This window comes from Dicentrarchus labrax, unplaced genomic scaffold, assembly GCF_905237075.1.
Source record: "Dicentrarchus labrax unplaced genomic scaffold, dlabrax2021, whole genome shotgun sequence".
Classification (NCBI taxonomy): Eukaryota; Metazoa; Chordata; class Actinopteri; family Moronidae; genus Dicentrarchus; species Dicentrarchus labrax.
This window is the reverse complement of record NW_026136713.1, coordinates 25,813,022-25,829,528: the sequence shown is the minus strand read 5'-3', so window position 1 is coordinate 25,829,528 and position 16,507 is coordinate 25,813,022. Positions and strand designations below refer to the sequence as shown.

The window sequence follows — 16,507 nt, the reverse complement described above, 5'->3', positions numbered from 1 at the left end:
CAGTTCACCGTTGTTTCTCTCTCAGTTCACCGTTGTTTCTCTCTCAGTTCACTGTTGTTTCTCTCTCAGGTCTTACTGGCCGTGGTGGTCTTGTCCTGGTCTTATGTGATCTACGCCAGCAGGATCGCGTCCCATTGGCTGCTGGAGAGGAGGACCGCCCTCCTCCAGCAGGACTGACCGCCAGCGCAGGCGAGTGTTTGTCGTAGTTGGGTTGTTGTGATCGGGACCGCAGCTCTTCTTCATGCTAAGCTAACTCACTAACGGCAGCTCCGTCAGAGAGAAAACAAGAAAACATTTTCACTGACATCAACAACAAGTTTACGTTGGTCCGTCGGGTTGTAAGAAAATATAAAATAATGTTGTACAGTAGTGTTTCTATTGATTATTAGTGTTTGTAGTGTTAATACGTACGGTGTCACTGTACAGTTCACAGAATAAACCAAAGACTGTCAAAGGTTGTTCATGTTTTTAAGTTTTTAAGAAAAGTCTTTTTATAGCTGGATTTATACCAAATATTGATCAGGTGGATGATGTTGGTAGAATCTTAATAACAACAGATTTCATTAAAGTTTCAGAGACTAAAGATGGTTGAAGGAATCAGACATTGGATAAATTGTTCTCTCTCTCTCTTTGTGTCTTTGTCTGTTGTTCTGATCTGGTCTCAGACTGATGGACCGGTCCAACCCTTCCCGGGATTCAGACCTGTAGAGACCAGACCTTCTGAACCTGACGGACCTCTGAGAGCCTCGGGGGGGGCGACGAGGTCTGAGCACTGAGGAAGAATAAGGACACAAACACAAGGACTTATGGGTTCTTTCTGTTTAACTCCTCACTGATTACATGTGTAATAAACGACTACATGTTATTGATCACATCTGTAGTGATGTTGCACTGTGGAGGTGAAACTGTGAGTTTTAAAGGTTGTATATATTCACTGCCACTAGATGTCGCACTAGAGCACCACAACCAGACTCCTTTAACAGAAACAGTGATTTTACCCAGCAGACAGTCACTTCCAAAAACCGTCTGTTAGTCTTTACAACAACCACAGACAAAATAAATCCTCAATTTACAGATTTAGATGTTAAGAAAAGCTCCAAACAGGCTGCTATATTATCTGGTTTTGGGTTTTCAGACCAAAAATCTATTTGATGACTTCACTTCGTATTCTGGGACATTGAGATGGAGACATCCTGTTTTATTGAACTCCTCCTAGAGAATCAATCGGATCGACTTCATATTTGGTCAGCACGCTGTAAAGACATTCACGATGACAATTTATCAAAATCTTGAGGTTTTGTTTAACGGCAAGTCCTCGGCGTGGCGTCAAACGTTGGTGTTTCACCATGAAAACGGAACCCCAAACCCAAACTTATAGGGTTATTACCCCGCCCTGAACACACCTACGTACCAATATTCAGTCACAGTCAGCGCCACCTACTGGCAACAGGAAGTAAAGCCATGTACGGTGAATGTGATCTGATGATGTTCTTCACTGCAGCTTCAGTTTATATTTGTACTTTCTGATGTATTAAAGTGTTGTTTCAGTCGATCGGTGTCCAAACGTCTCATTTCATCCCGACTGTTCACTGTACGCGGAGCATCGACTCATTGATTTATTCTAAAGAAAACCATCGATATGAATGGAAACAGCTCATTGTGTGTGTGTGTGTGTGTGTGTGTGTGTGTGTGTGTGTGTGTGTGTCTGATGTATTCAGTAACTAAAGGCTCTCTCACACACACACACACACACAGTCTTGTTTCATAACAGTGAGACGCTTTGATGTGTGTGTCCTCAGATATGTAAATGTCCTCAACTGAATGGGTGGGTGAGAGAGGGCGAGCGAGCCCAACAGTGAATGAGAGGCAGAGAGAGAGAGAGAGGCTCTTTAGGTGAGTACTCATTCTATTAACAAAAACACTTCAAACACACACACACACACACGTTCTCTCTCATCTGTAATTAAAAACCTGGTCCTCTCCTCTCGCTGGGCCTTAGAGCCACAGTGAACTGATCCAGATCAGAACAATCTGATTTATATAAAAGTGTGGGTCAGTTAACACAACCTGCCGCCATCATTCATTTAACTGTGATGTTTTTGAGATCTTCTTTAACGATCGTGCTTTTAGTGATGACGTGTGTGTTTCACTTCAGTTTGGACCAACTCAAACTAGTCCTGCTGTGATCCAGATGAGCGACTGGACACTTTTATTGAATTTGCACAACTTGAAATGACCGCCAACGAGGACAATTCACATCACATACAGTTAGATAGATTTTCAAAGTAAAATATTTCAGCACTATAATGTCAGTAGTATCTAAATTTCCACATTAAGTATGAAGCCGTGCCCAGATTTAACAACACAACCACGTCTTTGCTTCGTATTTAAAGACTCCAAATAACGTTCATACTCATAAACCTTAAAATACAATTACATTTTATGAAAAACCTTTATGCCTCGAATCTCTTACTCAGACTGAGACACAACTCCTCCTCTCCTCTCTCAGGTCCTCTCCTCTTCTTCTTTTTGCTCCATCTGTTGTCATGTCAGCAATCTTGGCTGCTAACTAGTAAACAGATCCCTTCATCTCTGTCTTTTCAAGTCGTCCATCTGCTCAACAATGTGACATAAATATTCATAGAACACATCCGAGCCAGCAGAGATGTTAATGAGCCGAATTCAGTTTGAGTGTAAAACCACCCGAGATCATCGAACTGAAGAATCCAGAGGAGGAAGTTTAGTTTTAATATATTTTATTTTTATTCATCATTTTATTTTGTGCCTATAAAACCCCAAAAATCTCTATATTGTGTCAATATCAGAATCAGCCTCACAAACTGTGATTGGTGTTTAATGGTAGAAACTATCCTGGTTTTCTGACAGGGAGAATTATCAGCTCCACGTTGTCCAGTCAAACAACTGTGGACCAAAATATACAAACAAAGAAAATAAAGTTAAATCTTACAGTTGGTTTATAACAAGTAACCACAGTCTGCACAGAACAGTGAGCACAGAGAAAAGTAAACAGATGCAAACATCAGTTTGAATTTTAAGAATAAATACTGAATTGCAACTGACCCTTTCCAACAACAGCTGACCGTAGCCTCGGTCAACCTCCTCCTTTCCTGTACTTAGATATGCTATGTGCTAGGCTAGTCTATTTTGAAGAGACAACCACACGCTGTTTGAGACCCACTGTTTTCTAATTAGCTAGATTTACAAAAAGCCAACTTAATATTTTTGGCCAAATCTTGAACTAGATTTGTTAGTACTTACTTTCTGTAGTTTCATATGACAATAAACATCTTGAACTTGAACTTGAACTAGTTATAGTGATTTTACCTGACTATCAGGGTTCAATGGGTTTTTTTTCTTGCCTGTTCAGGCTAGTGGGTCAGAAATGTGCTTGCCCCAATACAAATAGTTGTATTTATTAGTAGCTTCTAAATAACTCATCTAGCTTCCAAAATTTCTTTCTAAAAAGGATCCTGTAGAAATCAATAAATTGTTTTATTTCCAAATCTTTAGACATTTTTCCAAAATACACGATTTTCTTCATTGAACTTAAACCTTCAAGTCATTACTTAGTCAAAGATGTTGCCATAATGGATAATTGAATTAGTATCTGTTTTTTCGATTAATGTAATGTAAAGCATCTGACACCAAACTGAGGTGACCAGGCCTTTTTCATGCCAGCTAGATCCACCCCGGATGCCTTGCTCTCAAACTTCCATCCTCTAACGCCCCCCCACTAAACTCCTGTTTCTAGGATTACAGAAATGCTCGTTTGGCTTTGTCTTTACCTGACACCATTTTCTTGTGAGTGCCTCGTCAGTACTGAGAATGTGCAACCCTCAACAGAGGTGAGAAGGAAGCGAGATAGCTCACTCATTAGCTCGTCTATCATCAGCGCCGGAGAAAACAACCTGTTGCTAGATTTACTTGCCTGATGTGGAATTTTACTTGTCCTTACTTGTTGAGAGCTCAGTTGTGATAATGTGTTTAAGATGCAGGGATCTTGTTCAGTGGATTAATGACAAACAGCCACAACATGATGGTTACATAACATATAAATACTTTCAGGCTGTCAACAAACACGGATGACAACTGGAAAAAAATCACATCTAACGATAAACTGAGTTTCTGGGAATCAGGACGGATCTAGAAGAATGATGTATCTACAGCATCGACCTCTGCCCCATATCTACAGCATCGACCTCTGCCCTGTATCTACAGCACAACCTCTGCCTCGTGTCCCTAACCTTTGTAGAAAGTTCAGCAATAAGGTTAAAGGGTGTTACCCACTTACACAGTTATAATAATGTGTTAATGTGTTTAAGCTCCGGGGATCTTGTTGTTCAGTTGATTGACATAATTAAACAGCCACAGCACGATGCATACATATAACATATAACACATTATATATAGTTTTCAGGCTAACTGTCAACAAACACAGATGACAACTGAAGAAATCACATCAAATGATAAACTCAGAGTTTCTGGGGATCAGGCCGGATCCAGGAGATCATCGTTTAGGAACCCCGGCATGGAGGAGTACAAGTCTCGCTCTTTCTCCGACTCTGCCTCCGTCTCCGTGGTGATGTGTTTAGTCGTCTTGGCGTCTGGACTGACGTCCTTGGAGACCAGAGACGTCTTCTTCCCCACCAGCCAATAGGTTACCATGTCACCTTTCCCCTGTTTGAGACGGGACAGATCCAGACAGTTAGTGGGCAGCTCCCAGTGACCGAAGTGAACAACGGTGGGAGTGGGTGTCTCACCTTGACCTGCAGCATTCCTCTGCACTCCAGGACGTAGCCGCCGATCTCCTCCAGCAGGTAAAAGGCACTGGAGCTGCACTGGATCTTCAGGGCTGGAAACACGACTCAGTGTTAGAATGATTGATAATGAAGTTACATTAGCATTGTGTTCTGACATAAACAATAAGTAAAGATTCCCATTGTAAAAACTGATTGTGCAAAATAGGTTGTTTCTTGCATTAAAGTTTCTCAGGTTTAGCTACCAACTTTCACATGTCCAATGTCTGGGTGGTCAAGTAAAGGTCAGTGAGTGTAACGTAGAGAGTGTTACCCAGGCTGGTGGACTCCATCCTAGATGCTGTGTTGACTGTGTCTCCGAACAGACAGTAACGAGGCATCTTCGTCCCCACAACCCCCGCTACCACCGGACCTGAGAAGAGAGAGAGACATTAAAGGTTGATTTATAAAACATGAGTATATTGTTTAAAACGTGTGAGTGTGTGCGTACCGGAGTGTATCCCAGCTCGTATCTGTAGCTGCATGTTGGGTTTGTGGGGGATCCTGAAGGTGCGACAGACGCCCACCAGGTCCAGAGCCATGCTGGCAATCTCTGAGGCGTGAAGGATCCCGTTCTCCAGGGGAACGCCGGAGACCACCATGTCTACACAACCACATAATAATAAAGTTAACAGCATTTAACCGTACCATCATAAAGGTTATAACGGTTAAAGGGTTTTTGGGGCCATATTTAGGCCACCTGATTTATATCTTGAGGGTACAATCCATCCAGTCACCTGAAGTTAGTGACAGTAAGACAGGACAGTAATACACAGTAGATAACGCTCACATGCATCTCCGATGGTTTCCACCTTGTAGACGTCGTAGTTGTCAATGATGTCATCAAACGTTGTGTAGAGTTTGTTGAGGAAGTCCACGACCTGGTAAGGTGTGCTGCTGCTGGACAGCTGTGTGAAGCCCACGATATCACTGCACACACACACACACACACTTTGGACTGATCACTTTAAATCTGATGGACCTCTCAGTCAACACTGTGAGTTTAAATCTTTATAAAAACAACCTGAAAACGCTTTGAAACATTGTCATCCTTTATGATTATGATTATTTATATAGTGCAGCCTCTGTGTGATATACAATAAGACACAAGCACAGATGCTGTTCACTTCAGAAGTGATGAGGGAGAAACTTCTTTCAGCCCATTCTTTCCACTTTATTCTAGATCAAATAAATGCATCTCAAGCCAAATTCAGATCAATACTGAGCAAATTTTCTTGGAACGTTTGAATTGAAACATGTTTTTTTTGTTCCGGTGTGAAATAATGCTGTGATCCATTTGTCTCGTAAATCCCCCGCCCGAGTTGGAAAGTGTAAATCTCGCAGCTATCTCGCGACATTTCACCGAGACACACCCCCTTTTGGTCGTAATATCAGCCGTCCCACTCGGGGCTCCTCAGAGTTCACCGAGCTGAACGGGGGGGCACGTATGACTCGTAAAACAAAAATGGCTGCGCCCATATTTCATGGTGTTGAGATGTATTTTCTTTGTATTTGACTACGTTGGTCGTTTTAATGTCGACTTTAAATGCTCTGTTTACATTGCTGCTTTAGTCCGGTCACCAATTTATGCATTGCACGGTGTTGCTGTGCGTGCAATACAATGTAAAGTTTTGTTTTCGAGCTGGTTTGTTAAATAGGCTAATGTAGCTAACAATAACACTGCCTACCCCTGCCACTGGAGGCCCCTGGTGGCCCCTGGTGGCCCCTGGAGGCCCCTGGTGGCCCCTGGTGGCTCGAGAAAAAATATTACAAGACAGCTGCTGCACTGGCGGCGTCCATGTTCTTTCCGACTTGTAATGCCCGAAGACAAACTGGAAGGGTATAAGTGGTACAAACGTCACGTTCGCGAGTCAGAGCAACTCGGGCGGAGGATTTACGAGACAAATGGATCGCAACATAATTCCAAATGTTCCACTTAACAGGGACAGTGTTGTCTTTGGTGTCTGAACAATCAACAGCACATCTGACTGTTTATTAAGGAACTGCCCAGCATCTACAGCTACAACGGCTGCCCTTTACTACAGAATTGACTGATGCCCTGTATCTACAGTAACAACCACTGCCCTGTATCTACAGCAAGACACATTCTTCAAAAATAGTTGTTTACATAGTAAACATGATTGAATTGAAATTAGTAGATCATAAACACCACATCTAAATAAGACAAACACACTCTCATTCAGTCAGTTCCTTTTGCTCCTACCTGAAGAAGATGGTAGCACTGACATAACTCTGAGCCTGCAGCGGTTTCCCCTGCCGCAGGTCATCAGCTACCTGTTTCGGAAGCATACCTGCAACACAAAGATGCAAATAGTTTTATTTATTTAATTATCATTTACAGGTGCAGTAAACAATTCTAGAGCAAGATAGTTGATTATTGTGTCTCTGCATCGTTTCACTGATTTCAACGGGAACTCAACCCAATGGAAAGCATTAGAGAATAACTTTTCAGACGCAAGGTGTTTTTAAATTAAAAATAGAATGCAGAGTTCTATAAATAGTCAAATTACAAATAAGTAACCATGGCTATTTCTGACTAAACCCCAATTTGTGCTATCATTACATTAAGGTGAAATCACTGTTTGTAAAGCAAGTGCTGTCAATTTTAATTTAAATCAAAGATGTTTAAGTTACAAATTAAAAAACCTAAGGTGGTAAAGTTAAAATCCTGTCTGCTTTATGCATTGTGCATGACTCAGGGTGACATCTTATGCAATTTAGGATAGCGTAGGTAGGTTTAGAACTTGTTTTGAACCACTACCCAGCTGGATCTTCACACATATTTAGCTGCAAAAGTTATGAACATATTTGGGACACTGGTAGATTTTGTGGTTCTAGGTTTGTGTTTAATATCGCCCGACAGGAGGTAACTTTGAGAATTGGGTTGGCATTGCACTGTGATACACATTTATTGCTGATCCATATTCTCCTCAGCCGAACCTCAATAAATGCTGCTGTGTAAGTCATCGATGTCTCCTGAAATCTTTGAGTACAAGTGATTTGTCTTCCATCAAATGCATCAGTAAGGTTTTTTTATGCTCAGAATCTTTTATGAATTATACATAATCACATTGTCGGACATGGTGATAGAAGTGTGTCATACTGTATAGCAGTCTGTCAGTCCTCTGTTTCTCATGCATCAGATCCTGTGTCCGCTCAGCCACCAACACCTCCAGGTGCTTACTGTACTTCTCCATCTGAAACAGAGTTGTACCTTCATATTACATTGATACAAGACAGTATAGAGAGCTCTGAGTCAGCTTTGAGTTCAAATGAATATCAAACTGTTCAATAAAGTTACAATATAAGACAAAGTGATACTAGATTACTTTTAAATTGATGTCTACTTTGTGTTACACAGGTTATTACCAGGCTCATCATCATGTCCACCGGGCTGACTTTGATCGGGTTGATTCGGTGAACAAACTTCTTGATTTGTTCAAAGGTGGGTCGGTGGGTGGGGTTATGAGAGCGACATCGTCGGATCAGCTAAGGAAACACACATGGGACAAAAGACAGCAATAGAGGTAATTTATAACATCTAAATTAAATAATGGTTGGTTAAAAGCAGATTTAGGGGGTGTGTACTCACCTCTACATAGTCAGCAGGACAGGGGCAGGTGTTGTCGGCTTTACTGGAGATCAGCTCTGGCAGAGGAGGACACCAGGCACTCTCCAGATTAGACTCTTCTGCCTGCAAAGTGTGATTTTTAAAATGATTTGACCTTCATTTAACCACTGATCTGTTCAATAAGGCAGCACACATAATAACCTGACTATAAACATAAACTCGGCTGTGACTTTGGTTGTAGATTGTGACTTACTGGGACGGGGTCGCTCCGAGTTGCAATCTCCAGCAAAATGATGGAATAACTGGGGAAACATAGAGGTTAGCAATGTGACTCTGTATATGTATGTATATGTGCATTAATCACTTGGCGGGGACGGAGACCTGTCAGCACACTCACATTGTGGGGACTCAAGGGACTCATTAAGGTCAGTTAACTCTCCAGGGAATGAATGTCAATCAATTTAATGTCCCCCTTAGTGACAAAAACAAGTTTTTGTGTGATTGATACCTGAACACGTCTCCAGCCAGCGTCGGCTCCATGTTAGAGTTATGAAACTCAGGCGGCATGTACACCTCCAAGAGTCTCTGCTGATAGGTGGAAAGAGGCTCTGCCCTATCATCTGTGCGATACATCCTCAGGCCATAATCTGACAGGACAGACCACATATCAAAAAATCAAAATCAGAAAGTGAAACCATCCAATCAGTGTGATGATGTAAAGACAGAGGTTTTTGTTTGTGGATGTTCTATTTTAAGTAGACAAGCAAAGCCCTCATACGCTTTTTAAATAACCAAATAATAGCCATGAAAATAATATTTTTTACCTGGATTGTTGTATTATTGATATTTTATTTTTAACATTCAGATAAATTCCCAGATTTTTTATTTTGAAAATGGAACAAGCCTTTAAAATTAAACATACTGGTGTATATACTTCATATTACCTGTTATTTTGCAGACCCAGCGGTCGTCTAAGACACAGTTTAGAGACTTGAGTCGGCCATGACAGATCTTGTGTTGGTGTAGGTACGACACCCCTCTCGCAATGTCTGTAGCAAACGAAAACCTGGAGTGTATACAACTGGGGATTATTCATTTTTCTTACTCAAATTAACATGTTGTATAAAAAAAGGAAATGATAAACACTATGTTCAGTTATTATTGTAACTGACCCTTCCTAAGTCCCGCCCCTTTTTGCTCCAATAACAGTTGAGCAAACCTTGGTCAACTTCCTTCTTTCCTGTACTTAGATATGCTATGTGCTATGCTAATGTATGTTGAAAAAACAAGATGTGACTGTAGATTCGCTTGTCTTTTATCTTATCGTAGCACACAGCATATGTAAGTAAGGAAAGGAGGAAGTTGACCAAAAGAGGCGGGACTTATGAAGGGTCCGTTTTGATTGAATCAGCATGCTATTGTGAGACTGTGTTTGGGTGTCTACCTGAAGCCCCAGTTAAGTGGGATCTCCTCATTAAGAAGGACATCATTAAGGCTTCCTTTTGGGCAGTACTCCGTCACTATGGCAACATTAGGAACCTCAACACACCCGCCAATGAACTTACACAGGTTGGGGTGATCGAGCTCCCTGGAGACAGAGAAAGAGAATCAAAATACCTTATCTGATATATAAGGGCTCATTTTAGATAAGGAAGGGTGACGAGTGTGTATGGTACCTGACTTGTTTGACTTCCTGTCTGATGGTTTTGGATAGAGAGAAAGTCTTTGTTTGAATCCGCTTGATGGCCACCGTCCTGCCGTCACTGGAGAAGAAAATTATTCTTATTAATATGTTAATCTTTACCAACCAGGCTTGAAACATTGAGCTTGAAGCAGTGTGTGGATATGTGTGTGTTTAGATCCATTTATTAAAGTCAGGATAAACAGTCTGGGGCTTCCTTGTGGAGTTTATGGCACATTTGCATTGTCCCAGGTTTGAATCTGGCTGGGGATCTTTGTTGCATGTCAGTTTCTCTATTGTAGACTCTAACACATAGTATTCCCCAAAATATATTTTGAAAAGTAAATAGTTTGATTACTATAAGAAAACTTTCTTCTTTTCTCAACCTCTTTGAAAGTGTGTTCAAACAGAATCCAAAGCAAGTCAACTCACATGGAAATATATCGGTTTGCAGTGAATCAGTTATGCCTTCTTGACAAGACAAGAGCTTTAGACAGACAGGTGGTCAAACAGGTGGACATACTATATCCCAGTGCAGGTGAACGGTGTTTTTCGGGTGCCGGGTTGTCCTGTATAGGAGCTGAGAGCAGTCACACAGCTGGTGTTACTGTCGCTGTTCCCTACCGGTACACTCATCATACTTCCCATGGTCATATGAGCTTCCTGATCTGTAGAGATAAAGAAAGAGAGAGCAGCATTATGAAATAATTTCTATATAACCTGATCTACCTTTAACACCAAATATCAATAGGAAAACATGAAACTCTTGTTGTAGACTTTGTGACTTGTGCATGACTGTTCCAGCCTGTTTCCGTCAGTTACTGTAACTGACCTGTTCAGACCAAAGCCATACCTGTCAAATTCCAGACCAGTGTACACTGGTTTCAGCCATTTTAGATACATTTCAGATTTGTTCAGTGCATAGACAAGTTATATAGTTATTAGTTATAAGTCCCTCACAAGTTCTCTTCTGATCTGGATTGTTACAGCACCTTGTTTTATCGTTGCAAAGTCTATGATCCAGCTCTCATCCCACAACAGCTTCTGTTTCTGATACCTCAGCCACTACAAGAGACAGATTTTTTGATTAGTTGTTGTGTATTATTTTATTTATTATTATTATTTATTTTTTTAGTATTTCGCAGGGTTTCTATTAGCATATGTGTGAGTTCTCACCACAGCGGTCAGTATGAAGCAGAGGCAGAGCAGGCTGAGTGGCAGTCCGATCGCTAGCTTGGTGGTTGGGCTCATAGGGCATTCACCACAGTCAGCTGAACAGGTAGAACAAAGCTCTGCCTCTTCACAGACACCATCACCACACACTTAAAGGGGAGAAAAGAAGATTAAGGAGCTACTTGTTCATGTTTACACAAATTTAGTTAATTTGCGGAGACATTTGTGATTTCCAAACAACAAACAAACGATACCCAACCCTAGTGTTTGTTTCTATAGTCATGCTAGGGAGCAGAGGGGAAATATACACCAACATAACCTACCTACAGCAGGGTGCACGGTGCTCTTGGCCTCAAGAGCAACCTGCATGCGACCGACTCGTATGTGAGCAATGAGCGAGGTTAAACCAGCATGGACCAGGACCACCTGAGAGACAGAGTAATGGGTTTACCAGATCAATTAGGAACACTATCCAAGGATGTGACAGCCGGACTTTAACATCAGAGTAACTGAATTTAAAAGTTTGTCCTTAATAAAGGTTGTGGGGGGAAGGAAGTTTGGTGATTGATTCTATACCTCAAACATTAGCAAAAAGGCTGAAAGAACTTGAGAGCGTATAGGGAGGAGAGTGAGAAATATTAGTGATATAAAGTAGTGTATCATCTGCATACAAAGATATTACTGCCCATAAAGCCTACTGAGAGAATGTGATACTGGGCTATACAGATTAAACTTCTGTTACCTTGGCAGTCCAGTTGGTCTGCGTCATCTTGCCGGAGGTTGAGATGGTGTGTGTGAAGATTCTTCCGTCATCAGGAATCCAGGGACCACAGATGCTCTCTGAAGTCTGAAAGGTTGTTTAATGTTAATTGGTTCGTTGACTTTAAAATGTCCTTTCATCAAATAGTGGCACTTTTAAATAAATATCTCCAGATGAAAACTACGTTTCTGCTGATCGGCAGAAGTTGAAAATAACTAAGTACATTTACTCTTTACGGTAATTCAGTACTGGTTAGAGAGTTTGATATTTTGAATATTAGCATTTTGAGGGCGTTCGTACATTTCCTCATTTATATTTTTCTTAAGGCATCGCTACGTAGCTTCAAAGAGTGAGGATGAAAAATAAAGAAAATGCAGTACCATGTACCCCAGTGGACAGGAGTGGATGTTAGCATGATGAATGCAGCAGTTTTCTCCGTCTGCGTCTTTCCAGTTGGCCGGACAGTCGTGATGTTCACAAAATGTCCGAGCTGCTTCAGCATTCGCTATGGAACTAAACAGACACCAGACCAGGATGAGATCCAGCTCGGATCACAGTAGAATTTAATAGTCAGTCTAAAACGGGTGTAAAAAAGTGTAAGTCTTGAACTGGTTTACATCCAGTACAACCAGTTGTAACCCAGTATAACAGATGTATTAACCTGTGTGTGAAGATGTGGTTTTCGACTGCCCAGTGGTAGAAAGAGTCTGTGGCCGTTACCGAGTATGTCACGCTGAACACCTCACCGGTCTTCACCGTCTCTGGAGGACGGACCACCCAGGCCATCTCCAGTCCTGGGCGAGAGACACAGCATAACACAGAGAGAGAGAGAGAGAGAGAGAGGGAGAGAGAGATCATAGCCGAGAGAAAATAACCATCAATCGGACCAATCACCAGTGTTTAAGAGCCTGTTTACAGCTGGTATTAACATGTGTCTTGGGACAGCTCTAAATATAAACAACCACTGAGACACATTGTGATCCGGTCACTCAGACCACTTTCCGAGGTGGTCTGGGACTCATTTGACCACTTTTGTAGTGTAAACGCTGATGAGTCCTGGGCCACCTACCCAACTGAGGTCCTGTACACAGAAACAGGCTGAGGAGAAACGTTATCAGCTTTTGTGAAACACTTTCTATGACACATTCTTTATTATTTGGGCCTCCTTGTTATTTTGGCAAACTCTGCACATGAATTTATTTATTTCTTTGTGTCTCTTTGTCCCAGCGTGTTGGCTACCACTGGGGGTAACTGGAGATGTATGTGGAGACACACCCAAGATTCATCTTAATGTTGGGTGTAAACAGTCAGAAGGTAGAATATCTTTTTATTTATAAAGTTTTATTTCTGTAGTATTCACAGAGTTTACTTATTGGTTCTCTGGAGTAATAAAATAATAAGTGTTTCCTTCCTGTAGTACAGTTTAAACAATTATTGTAAATAGTGTATATATATTTTATATTCTAGATTTTTTTATTATTTTTTTTTTATTTTATTTTATCATATAAATCATATATTATATCATATGTCTTTAAAGATAATTATCCGGCTTTGAGACACACAATACTTGTTCATTTGATTCTGAACAAGAAGAAAAGTTTAACAGGCTTCAGATTGTCACCTCCACAGTCGATCATGTTGTATTCGTTGGGTTTGTCCAGAGGCCAGCAGTCGTACTCGCTGTTGTCCAGGTCGTGCCAACAGCCCGCCGGAGCAACACAGCAAACACACACCTGGAAACAACACAACACACCCGAGTGATCGACCAGCAGAAAGAAAGAACTAATGACCAATAATTCACCAATAATACAACAATAATCCACCAATAATCCATCAATAATAAAACAATAATAGACCAATAATACAACATTAATCCACCAATAATACAACAATAATAAAACAATAATCCACCAATAATACAACAATAATCCACCAATAATCCATCAATAATAAAACAATAATCGACCAATAATACAACAATAATCCATCAATAATAAAACAATAATCGACCAATAATACAACAATAATCCACCAATAATCCATCAATAATAAAACAATAATCGACCAATAATACAACAATAATCCACCAATAATCCACCAATAATACAACAATAATAAAACAATAATACACCAATAATACACCAATAATACAACAATAATCCACCAATAATACAACAATAATCCACCAATAATACAACAATAATATAACAATAATCCACCAATAATAAAACAATAATACAACAATAATACAACAATAATCCACCAATAATAAAACAATAATAAAACAATAATACAACAATAATACAACAATAATCCACCAATAATAAAACAATAATACAACAATAATCATATAATAAACAACGATCCAGTAACAGAGAAGAATATGGGCTGCTGCTGAACACATAAAGATCATATAAAAATATGGAATTTATCTTAATTGAGGCAATAAAGATGCATTTAAATAATATTCACTGTTTCCAGGGCAAAAAAATAATGCTTTTATCAGGAAACAAACAGGACTCTGAATTCATATAAAAAGTTATACTATAACTATAAAACCTATATTTTGTTGAACCAGTAGATATGTTAACTCTAGTAAACTGGTTGTATCTCTGTTGGTGAGTTGCTTCTGTTAAGTTCACCTGATCACCAGATAGTCCCCTAAAAATAAAATGCACATCAGGATGAGCGTTCCAGCTGCATTAGCTGACTCTAACATTAAAAAAGATTTAATGGTAGAAAAGTAATTAATTCTAGAGTTTCAGACGAGTTAAAAGCAGATGTTGGATTTGAGGTCTTACCACGAGCAGAAACCAGAATCCTTCCTTCATGATGCTGCTGAAGGACAGACAGGTAGACAGACAGACAGGCAGAGACAGGCAGGTGTTCGTGGACACTGAAGCATCTGAGCTTCAGACTCAGTGATGAGCTGAGCCGGGAGAGAGAGAGAGAGAGAGAGAGAGAGAGAGAGAGAGAGAGAGAGAGAGAGAGAGAGAGAGAGAGACACACACAGAGATAGACAGGTGGTTGTGATGTTGGCTGCCCTCTGGTGGTGAGTTCTGTTACTGCATTATTTATATATATATTAGATATATATTGTTTATAATGCTCTTATTATCTCAAACAATAACACTCAGGTAAGAGCAGCAGGACCAAAATAATAATAGAATAATAAAATATATTAATAATTCTTAAATTTACTGACTTAAAACCAGTTTTTTGTTTACATTCTTACAGTTATATTACAAACATTGTTCTACAGCTCAGAGTGGAAAGTAATCTGAATACTGTCGCCTACTTAACTACAATTCTCTTCTCCTTTATACTTCTGATACATTTCAGAGACTTTACCCTGAACAATAAGTAGCATCCAGTAATAGGATACACTCTGTTTAACAGTAATCCGTTACATTACAGTTACAGTTACTGTCACTGGCTCCATTAGTGGCTCCATTTCCTGCCTAATGAGCTCGAGCTGTTTACAGTCAACATCAATGAAAACACTCACGCGCACTCCAACGGTCCACCTGTGTTTATGTGACAACAGCGCGTGCGTGAGTGTGCGTGAGAAATCTGTTTAAATATAACAACCAACTTCCTCCCTGTCTGTCTGTCAGTTGTCTGTCCCCCCCTCTCTCTGTCTCTCTCTCGCTCTCTCTGTCTCTCTCTCTCTCTCTCTCTCTCTGTCCCCCCCTCTCTGTCTCTCTGTCTCTCTCTGTCTCTCTCTCTGTCTCTCTCCCTGTCTCTCTTCTCTCTCTCTCTCTGTCTCTCTCCCTGTCTCTCTCTCTCTCTCTCTCCCTGTCTCTCTCTCTCTCTCTCTACCCGGGTACGTCGGGTTCCACCGGCGCGCGGACAGCCTTCCCTCCATGGAACCTTCGTGTACCGGTGGAACGTTACCGAGCAGCTGGAACGGGTTTACCGGACACTTTAACGGCGTTCTGACGTTCACCGGCTCCGGTACCGGCTCCGGTACCGGCTCCGTGTCTCCGGCTGATATGTGTTCCCGAACTGTTGCCACAAGTGGATATTAGCCGGTGTTTATCCCGGGTCGGACCCGGTTCTGTGAGTGTCCCGGGTTAAAGGAAGAGAATGCTGACCCGGGTCAGTGTGGTTCTGCTGTCCGCGGTCTGTATGTGGAGCCAGGGCCAGCGCTTGGACCACAACAGGTTTATTTATTTATTTATTTATTTATATTTACTGTTGATTCTATAAGATTCTTCTCACTGATATATATTATTATAGGTTTACTATACATTTATATATTTATATCATATATATATTGTAAAGCTTCAGCCTGTTTATGATTTTAAACTCATTATCATCCATAATTATATTTGTTTGTTGTGTTTCAGAGTAAACAAACAATGTCCTCCTCTCAGCTGTAAACTGCTGGTTGTGGCTCAGAGGCTACAGATTAGAGTAGATTATATATTCTTTATATAATCTCTATAAACTGTATTTCCCTCAGTGAGCAGACTGATGAA

General features: G+C 40.7%; 2 protein-coding genes and 1 long non-coding RNA gene across 6 annotated transcripts in view; 2 read left to right on the top strand and 1 right to left on the bottom strand.

Annotated features, from left to right (window-relative positions):
* The first annotated feature begins 665 nt into the window (after nt 1-665).
* On the top strand, nt 666-5,022 carry LOC127374701 (uncharacterized). Its single transcript, XR_007887201.1, has 2 exons — nt 666-1,893; nt 4,087-5,022. It is a non-coding gene; the product is annotated as an uncharacterized LOC127374701 (long non-coding RNA).
* On the bottom strand, nt 4,510-15,518 carry LOC127374489 (atrial natriuretic peptide receptor 1-like). Its single transcript, XM_051419852.1, has 23 exons — nt 14,825-15,518; nt 13,645-13,756; nt 12,685-12,817; nt 12,404-12,536; nt 12,006-12,110; nt 11,587-11,689; nt 11,267-11,412; nt 11,083-11,155; nt 10,614-10,758; nt 10,086-10,172; nt 9,854-9,997; nt 9,354-9,475; nt 8,918-9,056; nt 8,663-8,711; nt 8,431-8,532; nt 8,208-8,327; nt 7,942-8,035; nt 7,042-7,129; nt 5,608-5,747; nt 5,269-5,421; nt 5,092-5,190; nt 4,782-4,873; nt 4,510-4,698 (listed from the first exon to the last, which is right to left on the bottom strand). Exons 1-23 carry the CDS (start codon nt 14,852-14,854, stop codon nt 4,510-4,512), a joined length of 2,598 nt encoding a protein of 865 aa, XP_051275812.1. The 5' UTR covers nt 14,855-15,518.
* Nucleotides 15,519-15,789: 271 nt separating this feature from the next.
* Nucleotides 15,790-16,507, top strand: part of LOC127374505 (nephronectin) — an 8,723-nt gene continuing 8,005 nt past the window's right edge. For all 4 annotated transcript variants that reach the window (XM_051419903.1, XM_051419902.1, XM_051419900.1 and 1 more), the window contains exon 1: nt 15,790-16,189. In XM_051419903.1, coding sequence (XP_051275863.1) covers nt 16,113-16,189 — 77 coding nt within the window. In that variant the 5' untranslated portion in view covers nt 15,790-16,112. The remainder of the gene's footprint in view (nt 16,190-16,507) is intronic.

Bases quoted from the DNA above. Each gene is read 5' to 3' on its own strand.
- LOC127374489 (XM_051419852.1), bottom strand. From the start codon at position 14,854: ATGAAGGAAGGATTCTGGTTTCTGCTCGTG. The intron at 11,690-12,005 runs GTAACAGAAGTT...TCTGTCTCTCAG, and splicing joins AGACCAACTGGACTGCCAAG to GTGGTCCTGGTCCATGCTGG. The intron at 8,328-8,430 runs GTGAGTACACAC...GTGTTTCCTTAG, and splicing joins GTCCTGCTGACTATGTAGAG to CTGATCCGACGATGTCGCTC.